The sequence below is a fragment of the Beta vulgaris genome, chromosome 7 (genome assembly GCF_026745355.1).
Source record: "Beta vulgaris subsp. vulgaris cultivar EL10 chromosome 7, EL10.2, whole genome shotgun sequence".
Classification (NCBI taxonomy): Eukaryota; Viridiplantae; Streptophyta; class Magnoliopsida; order Caryophyllales; family Amaranthaceae; genus Beta; species Beta vulgaris.
The window spans coordinates 48,903,604-48,922,526 of NC_079208.1; the positions used below are offsets into that span (position 1 = coordinate 48,903,604).

The 18,923-nt window shown below is 35.5% G+C and overlaps 2 protein-coding genes and 1 long non-coding RNA gene across 25 annotated transcripts; 2 read left to right on the forward strand and 1 right to left on the reverse strand.

Moving 5' to 3' along the window:
* Positions 1 to 468: 468 nt before the first annotated feature.
* Positions 469 to 4,096, forward strand: LOC104908687 (pollen receptor-like kinase 4). The gene is made up of 3 exons (XM_010697831.4): positions 469 to 1,812; positions 2,131 to 2,745; positions 3,187 to 4,096. The coding sequence occupies exons 1-3, from the start codon at positions 1,113 to 1,115 to the stop codon at positions 3,774 to 3,776; spliced, it is 1,905 nt and encodes a 634-aa protein (XP_010696133.2). The 5' UTR covers positions 469 to 1,112; the 3' UTR covers positions 3,777 to 4,096.
* On the reverse strand, positions 2,384 to 17,693 carry LOC130592060 (uncharacterized). Of its 23 annotated transcripts, none has more exons than XR_008970197.1 (10): positions 17,125 to 17,690; positions 13,852 to 14,596; positions 13,013 to 13,387; positions 12,505 to 12,525; positions 11,285 to 12,378; positions 9,234 to 10,099; positions 7,237 to 7,291; positions 5,746 to 5,827; positions 4,244 to 4,415; positions 2,386 to 2,527 (listed from the first exon to the last, which is right to left on the reverse strand). It is a non-coding gene; the product is annotated as an uncharacterized LOC130592060 (long non-coding RNA). The 23 variants fall into 23 exon arrangements; XR_008970192.1 differs by lacking the exon at positions 13,013 to 13,387 and adding exons at positions 7,533 to 7,591; positions 8,838 to 8,945 and having other exon boundaries at positions 7,237 to 7,279; positions 11,285 to 12,525; positions 17,125 to 17,688; XR_008970188.1 differs by lacking the exon at positions 13,013 to 13,387 and adding exons at positions 7,533 to 7,591; positions 8,838 to 8,945 and having other exon boundaries at positions 11,285 to 12,525; positions 17,125 to 17,688.
* Positions 5,772 to 15,665, forward strand: LOC104908746 (U-box domain-containing protein 52). Its single transcript, XM_057396180.1, has 10 exons — positions 5,772 to 6,394; positions 7,543 to 7,661; positions 8,131 to 8,249; positions 9,187 to 9,410; positions 9,492 to 9,549; positions 9,831 to 10,104; positions 11,635 to 11,748; positions 12,051 to 12,410; positions 13,867 to 14,625; positions 15,474 to 15,665. The coding sequence occupies exons 1-10, from the start codon at positions 6,220 to 6,222 to the stop codon at positions 15,663 to 15,665; spliced, it is 2,394 nt and encodes a 797-aa protein (XP_057252163.1). The 5' UTR covers positions 5,772 to 6,219.
* Positions 17,694 to 18,923: the final 1,230 nt, after the last annotated feature.

The following is an 18,923-nucleotide window of genomic DNA, read 5'->3' on the forward strand; positions in this document are numbered from 1 at the left end:
CAGCCTCAAAAACGAATTACATGCAATAACCAATGGCATCTCTCGAACCAACAACTAGTTCTTCTCAAACAAGTCAAAATAAGATGAATAGTCTACAATAATTCATCGTTATAAAAGTTAATAAGAAAATGTTAAAAGAAAATGGGGTGAAAGTGATATTAACAGATGATAAAGTCACATTTAGGAAAATCATTTTCAATTTATGAAGATTATTTACCCCTTTGGCCTTTACAAATCAGAGAAAAATGAAGATATTAATTTTACAAAATAATTTTCCTTCCAAACAAATACAACCTTGGATTCAAGTTAATAAGGTGCATTATTTATATTTGTCACAGATGACATATATATACAATTGTACCCAATAATTTTTTTTTTTTTGAAAATACCCAATAATTTTTATGTATATGCTGTGGTCTAGTTTCTTTACTGAAATTTATTCGACCGAACAATTACAATTACGTTAAACTCAGTTTTTGGCAATGAAGAAAACAAAAATCAACTTAAAGTCCAACCCAAAATCAAATAATCTTAAAATTATAACTTGCTAAAGATATATATGAGACTATTTTTCTTGACAGGTTGGTAAAAATGTCATTTTCGTATAATAAGTTGGCAAAAACTATTATTAGGATGAGACAGAAACAAAGGAAAACTTAACATGTTTATGATTCAAAGGATGGCCATAGTTTACGGCCTCAACACAGCTCATCTCCCAGATTCTCCTCCGCCAACAACCCAAAACTCGAAACACACCGCCAATTTCACAGTTTGCAAAGCCAGCAGAGACTTTGCCACCCTTCCTAAACACCCAAAACCCTCCAAAACCTTCCCCATTTCTGTAACTTTTCCATCCTTTTCAACACTTTTGTCTTTTTTCCGTCTTTTCTTTGGTGTTACGTTTGCATGCGCTCTGCCTCATCTTCATGAAAGACAAAGGAAACAAAGAAAGAAGATGATGAAACAACATGCAAAACAATAAAAACTAGCCATAGAAACCAAGATTAGCCGTTCCCTTCTTCGATTTGTTCAACATTTAACGTAAAAATAAGGGTATTAGAAAACATCATTACCATCTATTTTCACATCAACATAAATTCATAAAGTTGCTGATGGGCGCGCATGCATCTGCTTCGCCTGTGCGCCCACCACCTTCAACCTCGTGTTTCCTCGTCTTCCTTATTATATCTCTTCTGGCAATAACACATATAGGAACACCTGTATCAGGTGTCACGGAGGCCGAGGCTCTGCTAAAGTTTAAGTCATCCCTTACAAATCAGGAGGCTATTCCTAATTGGGACCCTTCTACTACTCCGTGCTCAAATGGTGGTACCTCTAAATGGGTTGGTGTCATATGTGAATATGGAAAAGTCTGGGGTTTACAGCTACAAAATATGGGTTTAGGAGGCACCCCTGATATAGATGCTCTCTATCAATTGTCCGAACTGAGGACCTTGAGCTTCAAGAACAACAAGCTTGAAGGCCCTATTCCAGATCTTCATCGCCTACCAAAATTGAGATCGCTTTTTCTCACTAATAATAAATTTTCTGGTGAAATTCCTGAATATGTCTTTGCTGGAATGGATTCCTTGAGGAGAGTGGTCCTGACAAACAATGCCTTCACCGGCAAGATACCATCATCTCTCGCAACACTGCCCATCCTGGTTGAGCTGAAATTAGACCGCAACCAATTCCAAGGGAACATCCCGGACTTTCAACAAAAAAACTTGCCAAGCATCAATGTGGCGAACAATCAATTGGAGGGTCCTCTTCCGGCAAGACTCACAAAACTCGATGCAAAGCTCTATTCAGGTAAAATACGCCGTATAAAATAATAAATAAATATCAATATGTTTGGTAGGCATTAATAAATAACATGTAACGTATTTTGTTTGTGTGTAATATAAGGTAGCTCTACTTCCGAGCATGTAATTTTCTTCATCAATTCAGGATAGGAAGCAATATATGGACATCGGAATAGGATTTTTCCTGCAAAATTATATACTAACTCATTATTATTACATGCATTAATCACGACCAACTAAACCAATTGTTTGATGTTCAAAACCATGCTTAGAGAAAACTCTCTAAAGGTCCAACATGATTAATTTTCCTTAAAAAAAACTGCAGGAAATAAAGGACTGTGTGGAGCCCCCCTTGAGCCATGCGCTAGTGAGACAGCAGCCAGCGCTCCAACTCCAATAACTAAACACAAGTCATCAAGTAAAACCGCCATTATTGTGGTAGACATACTGCTTGGACTAGTGATCTTGATAGTGGTAATCTTATTAGTCTGTCAAAAGAAACGCAGGGCCAAGTTCATGAAACAGAACACTTTAGCATCTCAAGATGGGAACCAATTTGTAGAGACATACGTGCCACCAAGCGAACAGCGCACAATGACCACAAGAAAGCGGTCGGACCCAGAGAAGTTGGATTTTGTGAGAGATGACAGGAAAAATTTTGACCTCTCAGACCTGTTGACTGCATCGGCAGAGGTGTTGGAGAGCGGAAACTTCGAGTCTTCCTACAAGGTGGAGATAATTGCAGGTGAGCTACTGGTGGTGAAGAGATTTAGGCAGATGAGCAAAGTGGGAAGGGAGGACTTCCATGAGCATTCTAGGATAATGGGAAAGTTAAGACATCCCAATGTGCTAGCTTTAGTTGCTTATTACTACAGGAAAGAAGAGAAGCTTCTAATCTTTGACTTTGTTGACAACGGAAGTTTGGCTAGTCATCTTCATGGTAAGTAAGACATGATCTAAAATCAACAACAATCCCTCCATCTCATTTCAGTTGAAACATTTGGTTTTTCAGTCTCTCAGATAAATATTTCGTCACTAAAATCTCTAGCCACATACTAGTGATGAAAGAAAATATAAAAAGGTACTATTACGGAAGTTTGGTCTAGCAAGATCTCATATGATAATATATTTTCTTATATATTAGTCTGTAAACATAGTGGAAACATATGGTCAAAGTTAATGAATTTTAACCATTGAAAAGCAAATGTTGCAACTAATTTGTGATATGGAGGGAGTATAATCTGGCACATGCACAGGGAGAACATACAAAGAATATAGATGATGGTCTCCTATTGAAGAGAGGAATAAGAAAAGTTCGAAACCGACGTTCTTACATTGGTTATGCTTAAACGTAATGTGGTGTGCTTTTGTTTTGTTTCAGGCAACCGCAGTCAGAAAGATAGAGGGTTTGATTGGCCAATGCGGTTAAAGATAATCAAAGGAGTAGCAAGGGGGTTAGCTTACCTTTACAGCGAGCTCCCAAGCTATATTGTGCCCCATGGCTATCTCAAATCATCAAATGTGCTTCTCAATGATTCATATGAACCTCTTCTCATGAACTATGCCCTCCAACCTTTAATCAACCCAGAGCATGCTAAGCAGCTCATGGTTGCCTACAAGTCTCCTGAATATGCTCAACTAGGCCGTCTTACAAGGAAGACAGATGTTTGGAGCCTCGGGATTCTCATACTGGAAGTACTAACTGGGAAATTCCCAACCAACTTCCTTGCTGTTGGAACTGTCAAGGGTGAAAATCTAGTAGCCTGGGTACATGATATAGCAAGTGCAGAGGAGAAAGGAGAAGATGTTTTTGATAAAGAGATGGGAGGAACCCATCACAGCCAGGACGAAATAAAAAAACTTTTGAAGGTTGGTTTTAGTTGTTGCCATGAAAATTTAGACGTAAGATGGAGCATAAAAGAGGCTGTTGAGAAAATTGAAGAAATCAAAGAGACAAACAAGCTCAATTAAGAACTTCCTGAGGATATAATTTAGCTATCACATAAATTAGAGGATTCAAACTTTGCACATCATTAAAGATTTTTAGGCATTTTCGTCAAAACTTAGACATTCTGTAAAACTTTGTTGTCTTTATACTCTCTTGCACTTGTTTGCTTCCTTTCTTTTCTCTTCAACTCATCTTTTTAATTCCACCAAGAATGTTTCGTCTTACAACCCTTTCCCTTTTTACTTGGTATTTGCAACAGGTATTTCACTGGGCCTGTTGCAATAAGGGGGTTAAAAACGGCTTTTCTTCCACGAGTGATATTAATATAATCTTAATTAAGTTACGACTTGATGTAGTATGAACTCGTTTCTTTACAAGTAGAGGTCTTATTACTAGTCAAAAATAACATTTAGATTATCTGCAACTGATACCACTTGTAAACTATTAGTTATAGTTAGCTTGTAAAGCACAATTAGATAAGGAGACTCACTTTTCTGAGCTTGCCATGCAACCTTTACAGGGAAAAGTGTAAAATCACCCCAAGACTTGAATCAATGGTGCAATGTAGTGCTTATCTGAAATTGTAGCAAACTAGCCCCAAAACTTAGTTGAGCATAACCCCGATGGCCCGATCTTCAATTTCTGATCGAGTATCTGGCTATCTGCCAAAGAAATGATGTGGCATCAGTAACTAAACCAACTCTTCAATAACTATAAAAATTAGACTTTTCACTGCTATCCAAAATACACTGCTGATATTTCAAATGAAATAATATAGAGGCTGAAGAGGAAATAAAAAATGTAATAGATTCGGAAAGTTATTGCATTCAAATTTTACCAGTCTCATGTCATTTCTCCAGTACAAGTTTGGAAAGATAATGAAAATGAGGTTACGTACACAATCAATGCAAGTATTAGGGTTAACCGCCACTTAGACAATTAACCCTACAAGTCACACTATTATAACATATAAAACCGACTATATCATACAAAAACTGACTATATTATACAAAAATTGATTATACAAAGGGTGATTATATTATAAAAAAACAGACTATATCAAATAAAAAACTGACTATGTCGTACGATACCTAGTGCAAAATAACTTATTGTGTACCAGTTCCATTCAAGTTTTTTTCATTAACCCTATTATCGTGTGCAGTAATCTTATCATGAAACCACTCATATTATGTGGGAATTGTTGCACAAAGATCAAGATATTCCAAGTACTATTTCAGCTTCACAATAGTAGTGTCTTATTGTGTTTTTTGATGAAGGTTTTAAAAAAGATAGATCTCTAATAATGAAAATTCCCTCAGAAAGTCCTTCGATGAAGCATAGTGTAAGAACTTTAAATGGAAAAAAAATGGCAGAGAACCTGAACATCTAAACTAAGATTAAAAAAAATGCCTTTTGTAATCAAGATAAGCAATACCATCAAGGGACAATTAATCAATAAAAAGTCTTACATTTGAATATCTTTTATTTTTTATTCAGAAAAAATACTTAGAATAATCTTTCCCATATACTTCCTCCATTTCATAATACTCCCTCCGTCCTTTATTAGTTTACCCCTTTTGACTTTTCACATTTATCGATGTAAAACTTTGAGTAATAATATCTCTAATTATGTATTTGTAAAAATTATAAAAATTTAACATTCTAAAACTACATATTGAGACGAATCAAACAAAATCACACATGATTATATTTTCCTTACATATAAAGTACAAATGACGGTCAAAGTAATAAAGATGAATAGTATTATAAGTCAAAGTGGGTAAACTAATAAATGACAGAGGTAGTACTTGCTAGTTGCTACATAGAGAACATGGGGAGTTTTAAGAAAGGTAAAGAGAGAAAGTGGGGAACCAAATATATATTGAAGTTGCTATTTTTACTTTTGTGCTGCAAAATAATTCATCCAAAAAATACATAATAAAAAGAACAATAAATTATCAGGGAAATAGTATCATTGTTTTGTATTTGTACCTCTAAATATTTCTGCCTTCTTCTTCTTTTGCCTTTTTCTGTTAATTTTCCTCCCTTTTTTCATGGGATCTATAATTCATTACTGCATTTATACAATAGATATAAGATTATTTCCACTTTCAATGCATATCATGTAGTAGATTTTTTTTTACTAAATTTCAGGTGTTTGGCTAAGAATAACCACAACATATATGGGTGGGAGAAAAAAATGCACAAGGAAAAAAAAAAAAAAAAAAAAAAAAAGAGGAAGCACATTGTTCCAAGGAAAACAAAAAGGTGGCTAATCTTCTTACCATTTCTTCCTCAAAGGTATTGTAGAGAGAATAAAAAGACAAGCAGGAACAAGATATGGCCAAAGTTTGATCATATGTCTCCGTTCATGCATTTACATGTTTGACATTTATAAACACAATTTAAAATCACAGAAAGGATAAGAAAAAAAAAACAGGGATAGAACATATTGCAATTTTTGCAATGTGGGCATCAAAAGGTTATGGAGGGAAGAAAGAACAGGACCATGGGCTGGTTGCAGTAGCAATAGACAAAGACAAAGGCAGCCAATATGCGATCAGGTGGGCCATTGACCACCTTCTCAGTAGAGGCCGCGCAATCGTCCTAATACACGTCACCAGTGGCTCCTCTTTTGCAGGTTCTAACGCAGCCAGTTTTTTTCAATTGTTTTTTTTTAAATTTCTTGGATTTCATTCCCAAATTGCTTCTATCATTATAAAATAAATTAAGATACTTTATCCATATAAAACTGTTGACATTGTAACATAGGTCAAATAACAGTAAGCGAAACCAAAAAAGAAAAAAGAAAAATAATTACTCCAACCAAAAAAAACAATATTGTGGGTCATTTTATATTGCAAATGGCAAACAATTTATGTCAGATGAAGCAAGTATTTGAAATAAAGAGTCACGCTATATTGTTATAAAAACAAGGAAATAAAATCCCCAAGTTGTAATGCTTTATAATTCTCATCTTTCACTTTTTCCCCAAATGACTTGGAGAGGTATTTATTTACTCCTTATTGTAATATATATAAAATCATTGTCATGTATATCAAAATCAGCTATCTTTCAAGTAAAATGCACAATCTAAACTGTTGCAATAAAATTGGGACAGAGACAATAGTATACTTTTCATGAGCTTAATTAATAGTCATGAAATTCGTTAGTCCAAAACCAAATTATTAGACACTAAGACCAGACCGGCCAAAGTCAGTCTTGGACCACATCGGAACTTAAGTCTGTTCCAAACCCAGATCGAACCTGTTTGGACCAGTTTTCATCTGACATGCTTTCTCTAGGGCATTATGAAAGAGCACAAACTTTTTGTTCACTCTATCAAGAAGTTAACGTCCATCAAGAAACCAGTTAAACGGATGACCCTTTTATTCCATAGAAGCTAGGTTTCTTCTCGTTGAAAAGATACGAATATGCATAACAAGCTGCTTGAGGACATGAAAAAACTGATTGTAGGCTTACCTTTGGATTAGACGTACCATTCCAAGCAATTTCATAGGAATTCCTGCAAGACCTCCTTCAACAGAAGGCAAAGGAATTAAAAAAATGAAGTGATGAACCACAAGAACACAAATGTTCAAATATTCCAGGACATAAATGTCAACAAAGACAGGCTAATAAATCTAAGACATAATTACATAAACATACAGGATCATAAAGATATCACCACGATGCGATCAAAAGTTTAATTTGCTGGATTTAACATAAATGATTGCATATTTGAACTTAGACCTTTGCTTAGAAATAATTTATCTTACATGCTTGCAGCGGCAAGTTCTGCCATTGTATCAGCATCAGGTCCAGGCTCATCACCGAACTATCAACAAGTCGACAAGCAAACAAAGGAATTGTTCCTCACATTTCGCTGTTTTTGCACTCGCAAGGATGTATGTTTTTTAAGTTTTACTATTGTAGTGTTGCTTTCAACACTTTACTATACTAGCTAAAATTAACCAAACTCCACAAGATATGAAGTAATGAAGAACCTAGGTGACAAAGGAACATAATGATAAGCAAACATGTACTCCCTCTGCCTATGTTAAAAGATTATAAGCATACTGACAGTTGACATGAGCACAAGAGTTATTCATGAAGCAGAGGGAAAAAAATAGATATGGTCTCATTCCTCAATTTGAAGTGTGTAAAGTAATTGGTACAGATTTAAAAAAGGAGCGAGTGTAAACTATTTAGGAACTGAGGGAAAACAAGACTCTTAGATATAGTTTTAAGAATCAAGATCTATAGCAAGAAATTGAGGACATATAAGCTGTCACAATAATATTACGATTTGCTTCAACTTTTTCTTGCTGTTATGTTGAAGTGCTTACTTAGCTAACTTGGTTTATGTTGTATTAGATACGCTGCATAGATGTCACACTAAAAGATAACGATGTAGGCAGAGCTTTAATAGAATACGCCAACTACGCGGCAATTGAGAATTTGGTTCTTGGTGCCTCAAAAGGAGGATTTATGAGGTAATAGCTCCAGAAATTATTCATTGAGTAGTATCAATGACTTTTCTATATATTTATCACGTACAATAACTGATCTGTGCATAGCACGTGAGCATGTAAGTCACAGAATTTTCAGTAGATAACAATCTATGAGAAACAACAACATTATACAAATAAATTTTTTGAGACAGCATGTCGTAAACATAGTCCCTAAAGTATATAAAGTAAACTAGACAAGAACAGTAAGTCCTGATGATGTTCAATTTGCCCAGCAAATGATAGAAAGTTATTGGAAACTTTTAATTTAGCATCACAAACTGAAGCAAGCACTGCAGATAATATGAGGCACATGCTTTAAATCCAAGGAAAAAGAATTACTGATGAGGTCGTGACATCGCGTTTAAGGTAACGGTCGCCATATCACAGAATCTGATGGATCGTAGCAAGGGACTTCTAAGTAGTTCTAACCTTAAATTTGCATTTTTCTAGTTTGAGGTATTATGTAAGCATGTTTGACCAACACAATAATATGATTGGATTATATTTGGTGAATGAATAATTACTTAAAATATGGATTCCCCAGTCTATTATTGATATATACAGACCTACCTTATATACATTTTTCAATTTGAAAGCCAACATCACATTCTTGTTCCTTTCTTGGTTTGTTCATGCTTTTTATGTTGCAATGTGTGTTTTCCATCTCATTCTTCTTGGCTGAAACTGACAAGATGTCACGGGAAAAATAACTTTGTAATATGACGACTCATTGTTGAGTAACAAACAACACTGTGAGGACATGATTCTTATCACGGCATTATGTAACGGCAATTTGCGGAACGATAAGTTCAAATTTTCATTACATAACGGCCGCTACGTAATGCATTGACCTAGTTTAATTCTGTGTTTCCATCTAAAAGACAGTGATCTGTGAAGATCTATTTTATTTGTAAAACAGAAAATTCAAGCAAGCAGATGTACCAACTATTGTGTCAAGAGGAGCACCTGATTTCTGCAATATTTTTGTAATCTCGAAGACTAAGATGTCAAATGTACGCAATGCTTCACGACCAGTTCCACATACATCACCTCTTCAGAACTACTTAGAAAGCGTAGTCAAAGACAAATCGAGTCCTTCCACGCCTGTTTCGACACCTCCAAAGCGTAGTCTGAGCATTAAAGGTTTCTTTCATTTTCTCTGCACTACTATATTACTTGCGTTGGTTCTTCTCCAAATGATGAATCTGGATTCTGCGCAAGCAGGGGAAAGGCCATCTTACAGCGGGTGCACGCCACCAAGAGATGACAGGGAGTTAGTCAGGTACATACTACATACTATTCCACTAGAAGGGCAAGCTCATTCTATGATTATCATACTGTCAATCATCCCTCCTGGATACAACTATGAAAGAAGCTTATAATTAATGACATACGACGGTAATCACTAAACATGCTTAACCGTTTCCAGATCAAAATAAATCATAAGATAATGAGATCAATGTAATATGAGTTAAGCCTTACTTCCATATCTAGTATTCTCATGCATTAAATGTTAACAATTATCATGATGATATGCACTCATGTTATCAAATGTTCTATCAGGCCAGATAGAATACATGAAAGGCTGATGATGAGTGACTTTCCGGAAAGTGATACAGATATATCCTTCGTGAGCTCAGATAGAACAAGTGTTGACCGCCTTTCCGTGCATTATGACTACATGGATTCAGCACGCACCCCAAGAATGTCTACCAGTTCAGACCATAGTTTTGGGTCAGTTCGCTTCGGACAAAGGATGAATGATATGAGCCCAAGGCCTGATTTTTCATTTATGTCGCAAGAAAGTGGAATGACTTCATCTTCTTCACTGCCTAGCGTAAGCACATTAAAACTTAATGAGGATATCAATGGACAATATCTCCAACTTAATGCAGTAAACCATGAAGTAATGTCACATATCGTCAAATAGTAAACAAATATATATATATATATATATATATATATATATATATATAATATATATATATATATATTATATATATTATATAATATGTGTGTGTGTGTGTGTGTGTGTGTGTGTGTGTGTGTATATATATTTATATATATGTAGAATTGAGTTCATATGAGAATGCATACTTACATGAGAAATGAGAATGAATTTTACACGCTATAACTCTTATGAATAGGTGATGTAACTCTAATGAAAAAGTGATGTAACTCCAAGAAAAAAAAAAATATTAGAAAAAAAAATTCAAATTTTTTTTTTTTGGGGCGAGATCACATGAGAATGCTCCTTACATGAGAAATGAGAATAAATCTCAACCACACGATTGGATTAGAGTTACAACACTTGTTCATTAGAGTTATACCTCCCTAAAAAATTTTGAGCCCAAAAAAAAAAAATTTTTTTGAACTTTTTTTTTTCTTATATTCATTTTTTGGAGTTACATCACATCACTTATTCATAAGAGTTATATCGAATAAACTTCATTCTCATTTCTCACATAAGTATGCATTCTCATAGGAACTCATTTCTATATATATATATGTATATATATATATATATATATGTATATATATATATATATATATATATATGTATATATATATATATATATGTATATATATATATTATATATATATATATATATATATGTATATGTATATATATATGTATGTATGATATATATATATGTATGTATGTATATATAATATGTATGTATGTATATATATATGTATGTATGTATATATATATATATATGTATGTATATATACATATATATGTATGTATATATACATATATATGTATGTATATATACATATATATGTATGTATATATATATATATACATATATATACAGTCTACACTCTACACTTATGGCTGACACGTGTAATTAGATAATGCTATATTCTTGGGTAAAGCTGCACTTTGTATTGCATACAAATATCTAGGTTGTTGTAACTTGCCCTCAACTACTTCCTTTTTCATTGCTTCCCTCACACAAGGGAATTAAAGGTAATGTGCAAAAAAAAAAAAGCTTTTCTGTGAAAATTACCTAGGTTTAACTTGCACTCAGCTGCCCACCTTGAGGAATCCAGGATACTGTTGATAGCACTACGACCTGAGTGATTATTATGTACCACAGCAACTTTTCGTACTTTGTAACCATACTACCATAGAGACAGCAAAATCATCAAATATAATTATCTTCTTCAAATTCAATCAGAATACAAACATGTGCCAACTGCCAATGACACTCATGTATCTTGCATGTACTATTTACTGATTTCTCCAGTTGTGTATGAAATACATACGTGCTGTTGACTTTCATGTATCTTACTGTTTATTTGTTCATGTTATGAAGTAATACGTAACAATATGAAACCTGTTTGGAAAATGTTGCAGGAAGAAACAGAAACTGAGATGAGAAGGCTTAAGCTTGAACTAAAGCAAACTATGGAAATGTACAGTGAAGCCTGCAAAGAAGCAGTTGTTGCAAAAGAGAGAGAAAGACAACAAGTATGTTTCACACCTTCACAAACAGACACCCCCTACTCCAAAAAAGAAGCTATGGGTTCTCTGAAGAAGATTGTAAGGGGGAGGGCTGCAGTGTTACCTAATTCTCTAATTACCCCACAAATTGCGAATTGAAACAAGCGAATTATGGTCGGTTTTGGTTTGTTTTTGGTCCAATTTGGGCAAATTGGCGAATTCAAACGGTGAATTAGATAGCGAACTAGGTAACACTGGGGAGGGGGGGAGGAATCGATATTCGATTCTTAAAATTGGCATTTGATTGTTAAAATGTTAAACAAACGCAGGCAATGGAGCTTCACCGATGGAGGCTAGAAGAAGACAAAAAGTTGGAGGAAACCGGGACTCCTGAGGAAGTGGCAATGGTGCTTGCTGAAAGAAAAAAAGCAGAAAGGGCGGCAGAGCAACAGGAAGAAAGAAAATTAAGTACAGGAAACACAGACTACAGATCAACCAATGGCTCTGTAAGCTACAGGAAATACACCATTGAAGAGATTGAGACAGCAACAGATTCTTTCTCTGAATCTCTCAAGGTTGGAGAAGGAGGCTATGGACCTGTCTTTAAGTGTTACCTTGATCATACAAGAGTTGCAGTGAAAGTTTTACGTCCAGATGCTGCACAAGGAAGAACACAGTTCCAGCAGGAGGTAAAGTAAAGAGTATTAGTTACTTACAGATATTGTCAAGGCTTATATTAAAGGTTAATGTCGTGTGATCCATTCTATAAGGGAATTAACTCACTAGCAAAGTTGTATGAATAACCTGCAAAAACAAAGTTACATATTCATCAAATAGAATTTCATCAGGTTCGACACTAACATAAGTAATTTTCTGATAATCCATCTTAATACTTCATCCACCTGATAATACATTCATTGTTTTACTGGTGATGAGTTTCGAAATATGATTAAGAGGATAATGGTGCATGCTTCCTTTGTTTCCACAAGCAATCTCAGCTCCAACTCAATTTGAATAATTTACTTTATTGTTTCGCTTCTGTGTATGTTTAACGGATATAACCATCACCAGAGGTTTATCAGATTCAATAGGGTCAGAATTTTGACAATCTTAAGCAGACATATAATCAACTTCAACTCTGATCTTGTCATATCCCCATTTCCTGTAGTCCCTGCCTATGACATAATGTGATACACCAATTGAATAGGCCCAACTTACTTACATACAAGAGGCATAGCACCATAGGGGCAGATCAATAATTTTGGGAAATGGGGGATAGAAGGAATATTACATGGCAGGAGTGGCAGGACTTGGTTATTTGCTGAGTGCTTGTACAGGAGGAATTTGTAGAATAAAAGGGGAGTGGAGGTAGAGTGTCATGAGCTGATTATTGTAATTTGTAAGGGAAATTGGGATTGAGAGAGTGGGAGCCTCTCGAATCTCACCAAGCTTGTAGTGCCTTAATCATCAATTTTAATTATCACCTTCCTCTCACTTATTTTCTTATTTTCTGTTTTATTATCATTTGCTATCTGCTTCATTGTGATCTCTGTGATCCTTGTTGTTGTGGGTCTTCTGTGAATCAGGTGGGTGGTGACTGGTGAACGGAGGTCATCACACATAATATGAGAATGAGAAGTGAATGGACTTCCCCCCAATGAAATGCCTGGCAAATCACCCACCAGAGAAAAGTAGTGATTTGAATAATATATCGGATTTCATTTCATTACAGACGTAACAGAGCGGAAAGAGTGACAAATATATAGCTTGCATAAACAATTACAACACAGAGCCAAAACATAATAAGTTGAGTTTTTGAGAGGAATTATGATGGGACACTGAAAAGATGTTCATTTGTGTTTTAGAGAATATGTATATAATAAAAGCATAAAGAAATATATTTGTATTCAAAGCCTATTGAATGAATTACCAAAGCCTCAAAGAAACTCTAGTTCTCTTTATCTAAGAAGTTCTATTAAACTTTGTATCCCTATCTAATGAGCATGTGACAAGTTCAGTTATTTACTGCAAACAATTCGGATTTCATTGAACTTTTGTTGCTTAAAATGCAATAGTTTCAAGATCATAAACCCATTCAAAATCCAGATCCAGCTTATCATCTTTGTTTACCTTGGACTGTTGCAGGTTGAAGTACTTAGCTGTATCAGGCATCCCAACATGGTTCTTCTACTTGGAGCATGCCCAGAATATGGTTGTATAGTTTATGAATACATGGCTAATGGTAGTTTGGATGATCGTTTGTTTCGGCGAGGGAATACCCCAGCTCTTTCTTGGCAAGTTAGGTTCCGAATTGCAGCAGACATTGCAACAGGACTGAATTTCCTCCATCAGACAAAGCCAGAACCGCTAGTTCATCGTGACCTTAAACCTGGGAATATACTTCTGGATCGGTATTTTGTCGCTAAGATTGGTGATGTTGGATTAGCGAGGCTAGTGCCCCCTTCCGTTGCTGATCACATAACACAATATTGCATGACATCAGCTGCCGGGACTTTCTGCTACATCGATCCAGAATATCAACAAACTGGTATGCTTGGTGTTAAATCTGATGTCTACTCCCTGGGGATTGTGCTTCTCCAACTGCTAACTGCCAAGCCACCCATGGGTTTGGCACACCACGCAGAACACTTTATTGAGAAGGGAACATTTGCTAACATGCTGGATCCAACGGTACCTGATTGGCCAGTAGAGGAAGCCATAGTCCTGGCAAAGATTGCTATACAATGTGCTGAGTTGAGGAGAAAAGACCGACCAGATCTCGGGAAAGTTGTCTTGCCAACGCTTGACAGATTGCGAGATTTTGCTGATGAAAGATCACATCCTTTCATGTTTTTTACCACACCAGACCGTTCCCCTGTCCACAGCCAGACATCCATGTCACAGGTGAGCAGTAAAAGAAAACTTTTTCTCAGTTGTTATCGCATTAGTGATAAAGCAGTTATGCTTTGTGTAAGCAAACTGTTAATGCCTTCCCATAAGCTATACATGATAAGAAAAGAAACAAAAAGATTTCCCCCCTTTACAGACTACAGCAGTGGTAAACATGGCATAAGAAGATTGGACTGAGTGAACTAAAATCTACATTCTGTAATAATCAGAGTACCATAACAGATGCAAATCATATGTATACTTGATTAGTTCTCTCGGAGAATCTTACAAAGTGGGGATAAGCCTTATACATAGTTAAGATTCTTTGAAATGAGATATATATGAAATATTTATTTGCTGGAGAACTTATTTTCAGTTTCTCAGTGATACTACTCATACTAGCTGCAGAACTCAAGTAGATAGGACATCACTCCAACTTTCTATTTTAGGTGAACCAAAAAAGAGTAACTTTTTTCCCACTTAAAAACCGCTCACTAATCAGCATAATCCCTGATTCCCAATACCTCTTAAGAGATTCCCACACACTTTGCGAGGTAAGGGGATCAAATTTACACATTTACCCCCAAGACAATCGAGAAGCTCATTCCTATGTCCTATAATCTGAAATGAAATGGTTGTTGATTACTTCAAAATCCAATGAGAAGCACATGCAGTTTAAAGAGCCATTTTAATTTAGCCAATATAAAACAAAAGCCAAAGCATGCTGAATCTTTGACTTTACTGGAAACGGACAATCTTTCCAGCTTTCTACAAAGTTAAATATAGAGCAAGTGCTTGAGATTTCTGTACTTGTGATTGTGATGTTGACGAAATTCTAACATAAAGCAAAATTTGTTACACAGATAAGTGATGCCGCTGTTTCAGCTCCAAACAGCTCAAAGGGTCCCTCACCCACAGCATCACCAAGAGGTAGAGTATCAAAATTTATATTGTTCACATCTTTTATACCAACAAGTTTATTATTTGCTCTTTGTGGTGTTGTTCTCCTCCAACCCACAGCTTTCTTCTCTTTACAGCAAATGCAGATGAGGTAGATTAAAGGATGGCAAAGCCTTTCAAATCTAGACAACCTGTTGATTTACCCTAACAAGTCATTTAGCCAACTAATTTCAGATGACAGTAGCTAGCAATCATATATTCCAATCGATAAGCACCTGATGAGCCTTGGAAAAGAGTTAAATTTAGCATGTGCTACAATTACACAGCAATATAGATTTAGCAAAATAACTGGGCCACGGGTTGGCAACCTGCAGGAGTGAGATGCTGTTGAAGTTGCCAACTTAAAACAAATGGAAGTGTTGTAGCAATGACATAGGTTAGTTACGGTAGCTGAAGCCAATAGATGTAGCATGTACTATATTAGAAAACATATTTTTGCAAGCTTGTAATACCGTATATTTCTCATAGAAGACGAGGCACCTATCCTCTTCCTATGAATGTAGATGTGTGTGCAGAAGTGTAAACTGTAAAGATAAGAAAGAAGATTCTTTTGTTCTTGATTATTGCTGATCTTGAAAAGATGGCACCGCTACTACTCACTACTCAGTACTCACACAACACAACTCATTTGCATCTTACTACTTACAGAACCTTAAGTTGCACTTAATAAAGTGATGTTGCATGCTTGCTTATGAAAAAAATACTAATTCAAGAAAGAAACACCCACTTCCGTTACCACCACTCTGGCAGTATTGGGAATTTGGGGAGTCAAAAAAACTTGCACACTCGGACCCCTGTGTAAGAGAAGTTTCTAAAAGCCCTAGCAAAAGATCAACTTAGAGTATGATTCAGATAATAAACAAGTTATAGGACTACAACAAGCCAAGGATATCCATTTGCTGAAACATAATCCCCCTCCCCCCTTTTAGCTGCAACATTTTGACTTTCGAACTCGCAAAACACACAACTTTGACGATTAATATTTTAACTCAAAATGTACATTGACATGAATTCAACATCTTACATTCTAATATTTGTATATATTAGTAACAAATTTCCAGTTAAGGTCAGTATATAAAGCTTAAAAAATCAAAACATCACGTAGAAAGTACTCCACGTTGTACCCCAAAAAAAAGAAAAAACAGCAAATTAAACCATTATTTTGTCAAGCAGCAAAATACAATAAACAACTACAGTTACTACTTACTAGTGTGAAAAAAACAGCATATGCAGTAAATTGTGTGGGCAGCAAGAGGATCTGGATTCGACGTTTTGCTAATTTAATCCACCAAAAAGTTATCATCGTTATAAAAAAAATTCAAAGCAAGTAAATGAGGATTTTACTGTGTGTGTTGGGGGGGTTGTAAATTGTAGTTAAGCAAAGATTGAACTTGATAATCAGAGGAATTGGGTATCTGGGCAAACTCAGTGCAAAAGTAAGTAGTAAATTAAAATTTGCTGTAAAGTGCCCAACTAAATGCATCTATTTTTTGCTAATTAGTAAGCATGCAACAACAAACTAATCTTCAATTATCACAATAATTGCTGATTTACCTGCAAAATTTACACAACCCCGCTTGTTGGGTTGAACAGTTGAAGTTGAATTGCGTCCTTCTCAACTTTCCTTGCAGAATTCAACCAAGATTATTAACATGGTGGGAAATAAAACCTGGGCATGGACCGGGCTGGCACGCGGGCTGCCCGAGCCTGGCCCGTTCATGGCCCGGCCCGTTGTCCATTAAATGGGCCGTGGGCCGAGGACGTTAGCAATATTTGAGTTTCAGCCTCGCCCGGCATGAGCCCGTCAAAATGGCCCGTGGACGAGCCCGTGATCAGGCCCACGGTCTGGGCCCACGAACTGGCCCGCGGTCAGGCCCACAGCAAGCCCGCAGTAAGGCAGACTATGCTACCAAAAAAATTTAACTTTAGAGTTACAGTTCACGTGGCTTTGCAGGCATTTTATAGTGCATGATTGTTTCTTTTTTATTTTTTTTTTTGTCAGTTTATTATGAGTCCTTTCAATTTTTGTTGTTGCAGACTTTTGCAGGCTTGAAATGAGTATAATTGTGGAGAGAGAGAATTAAAGCTGCAACATTTATCATCTATGACATATATGACATTAACACTTTTCTTTCTTTTCTGTGGCTATAATACGTTTACAGCCTACAAGTATTCATCAACTCATTTCCTCAACTTTCACCTGTCATTTCTTACTCACTGCAAAATTTGCAACGTTTTTGCAACGTTCATATGCTTTAAGTTATGTCTCTAACGTTTATTAGTTCAGAGACATTTTATTTCAAACGGCTAATTTTTTTCCATTTCTTATATATGCACCAAAGCTTCATTATTTTTTCCAAACAACTCATCTCATCATTCTTCTGTATTATTTCAATCTCCTCAAGTTTCAAGTATCAAAGTTCTCGATTCCTAAATGCAAAATCTCTCAATTCCACATTAACACTTTGCTCTTTAAATAATTACTACTACAAAATTACTTGTTCTTTGGGTGAAAATTTTTTAGAGATCATTCAATGAACCTTTGAAGTTGCGATTCTAACATTTCCTAATTCTATTTCTACTATATTGATGGTAAGATCTAACTCAACTTTGTTTCAATTATTTTTAGTTTATTAATATTAATCGTTTTTTATTTACAATTATATTATTAGTACGTTATTAGCTATTATTGTGAATTGATTTCTTTTATTAATTTTAGTTGTTACTTGTTATTTTTGTTAATTTTAATTGATTATATTCTATTTTTGTGAATTTGTTGATGCAATGGCATCAAAACCAAATACCTCCTCCAAAAAATCCAAACACATAGCTACTTCTGGTGACCAACAAAACCCAAACTGTCTATGCCGCCACCTCAAAACATGGGATTCACATTATATAGCCAAATGAACCAACCGTTTTCTGCATCGGTATAATCCCCCTCCGGATTTCAACCAAACGCATACCAACCCTATTACGGATTTGGCACACCACAATGATCTAGTTCTTACCATTCCACCAAACTTACCTCAATTTTCATCAACAATGCTAGCATGGAATCCGGATCTAGTGGCAATCATGGATAGGCCTCTCCAAATCCAAATCCATTAGATGAGTGGTGTACGGAAGAGAAATGGCAACTAAGAAACATCGAAAGAGTAAGGTTTGGAGCTACTTTTTATTAAATAAGGATGAAAGCAAAGCTAAGTGCAAAAACATGTAACTTTATTTTATCTATTTATCTAAACAAGGGACGGGGAACATAGTTAGACATATGAAAAAAATATTCTCAACCCTCTAGCGATCCAGCACAACCCAAAATCTCTCAGTATCATCCACACGGTTTCACTTAC

Bases quoted from the DNA above. Each gene is read 5' to 3' on its own strand.
- LOC104908687 (XM_010697831.4), top strand. From the start codon at position 1,113: ATGGGCGCGCATGCATCTGCTTCGCCTGTGCGCCCACCACCTTCAACC. The intron at 1,813-2,130 runs GTAAAATACGCC...AAAAAACTGCAG, and splicing joins CGATGCAAAGCTCTATTCAG to GAAATAAAGGACTGTGTGGA. The intron at 2,746-3,186 runs GTAAGTAAGACA...GTTTTGTTTCAG, and splicing joins TTTGGCTAGTCATCTTCATG to GCAACCGCAGTCAGAAAGAT.
- LOC104908746 (XM_057396180.1), top strand. From the start codon at position 6,220: ATGTGGGCATCAAAAGGTTATGGAGGGAAGAAAGAACAGGACCATGGG. The intron at 8,250-9,186 runs GTAATAGCTCCA...TTTGTAAAACAG, and splicing joins TCAAAAGGAGGATTTATGAG to AAAATTCAAGCAAGCAGATG. The intron at 9,411-9,491 runs GTTTCTTTCATT...CTGCGCAAGCAG, and splicing joins GCGTAGTCTGAGCATTAAAG to GGGAAAGGCCATCTTACAGC.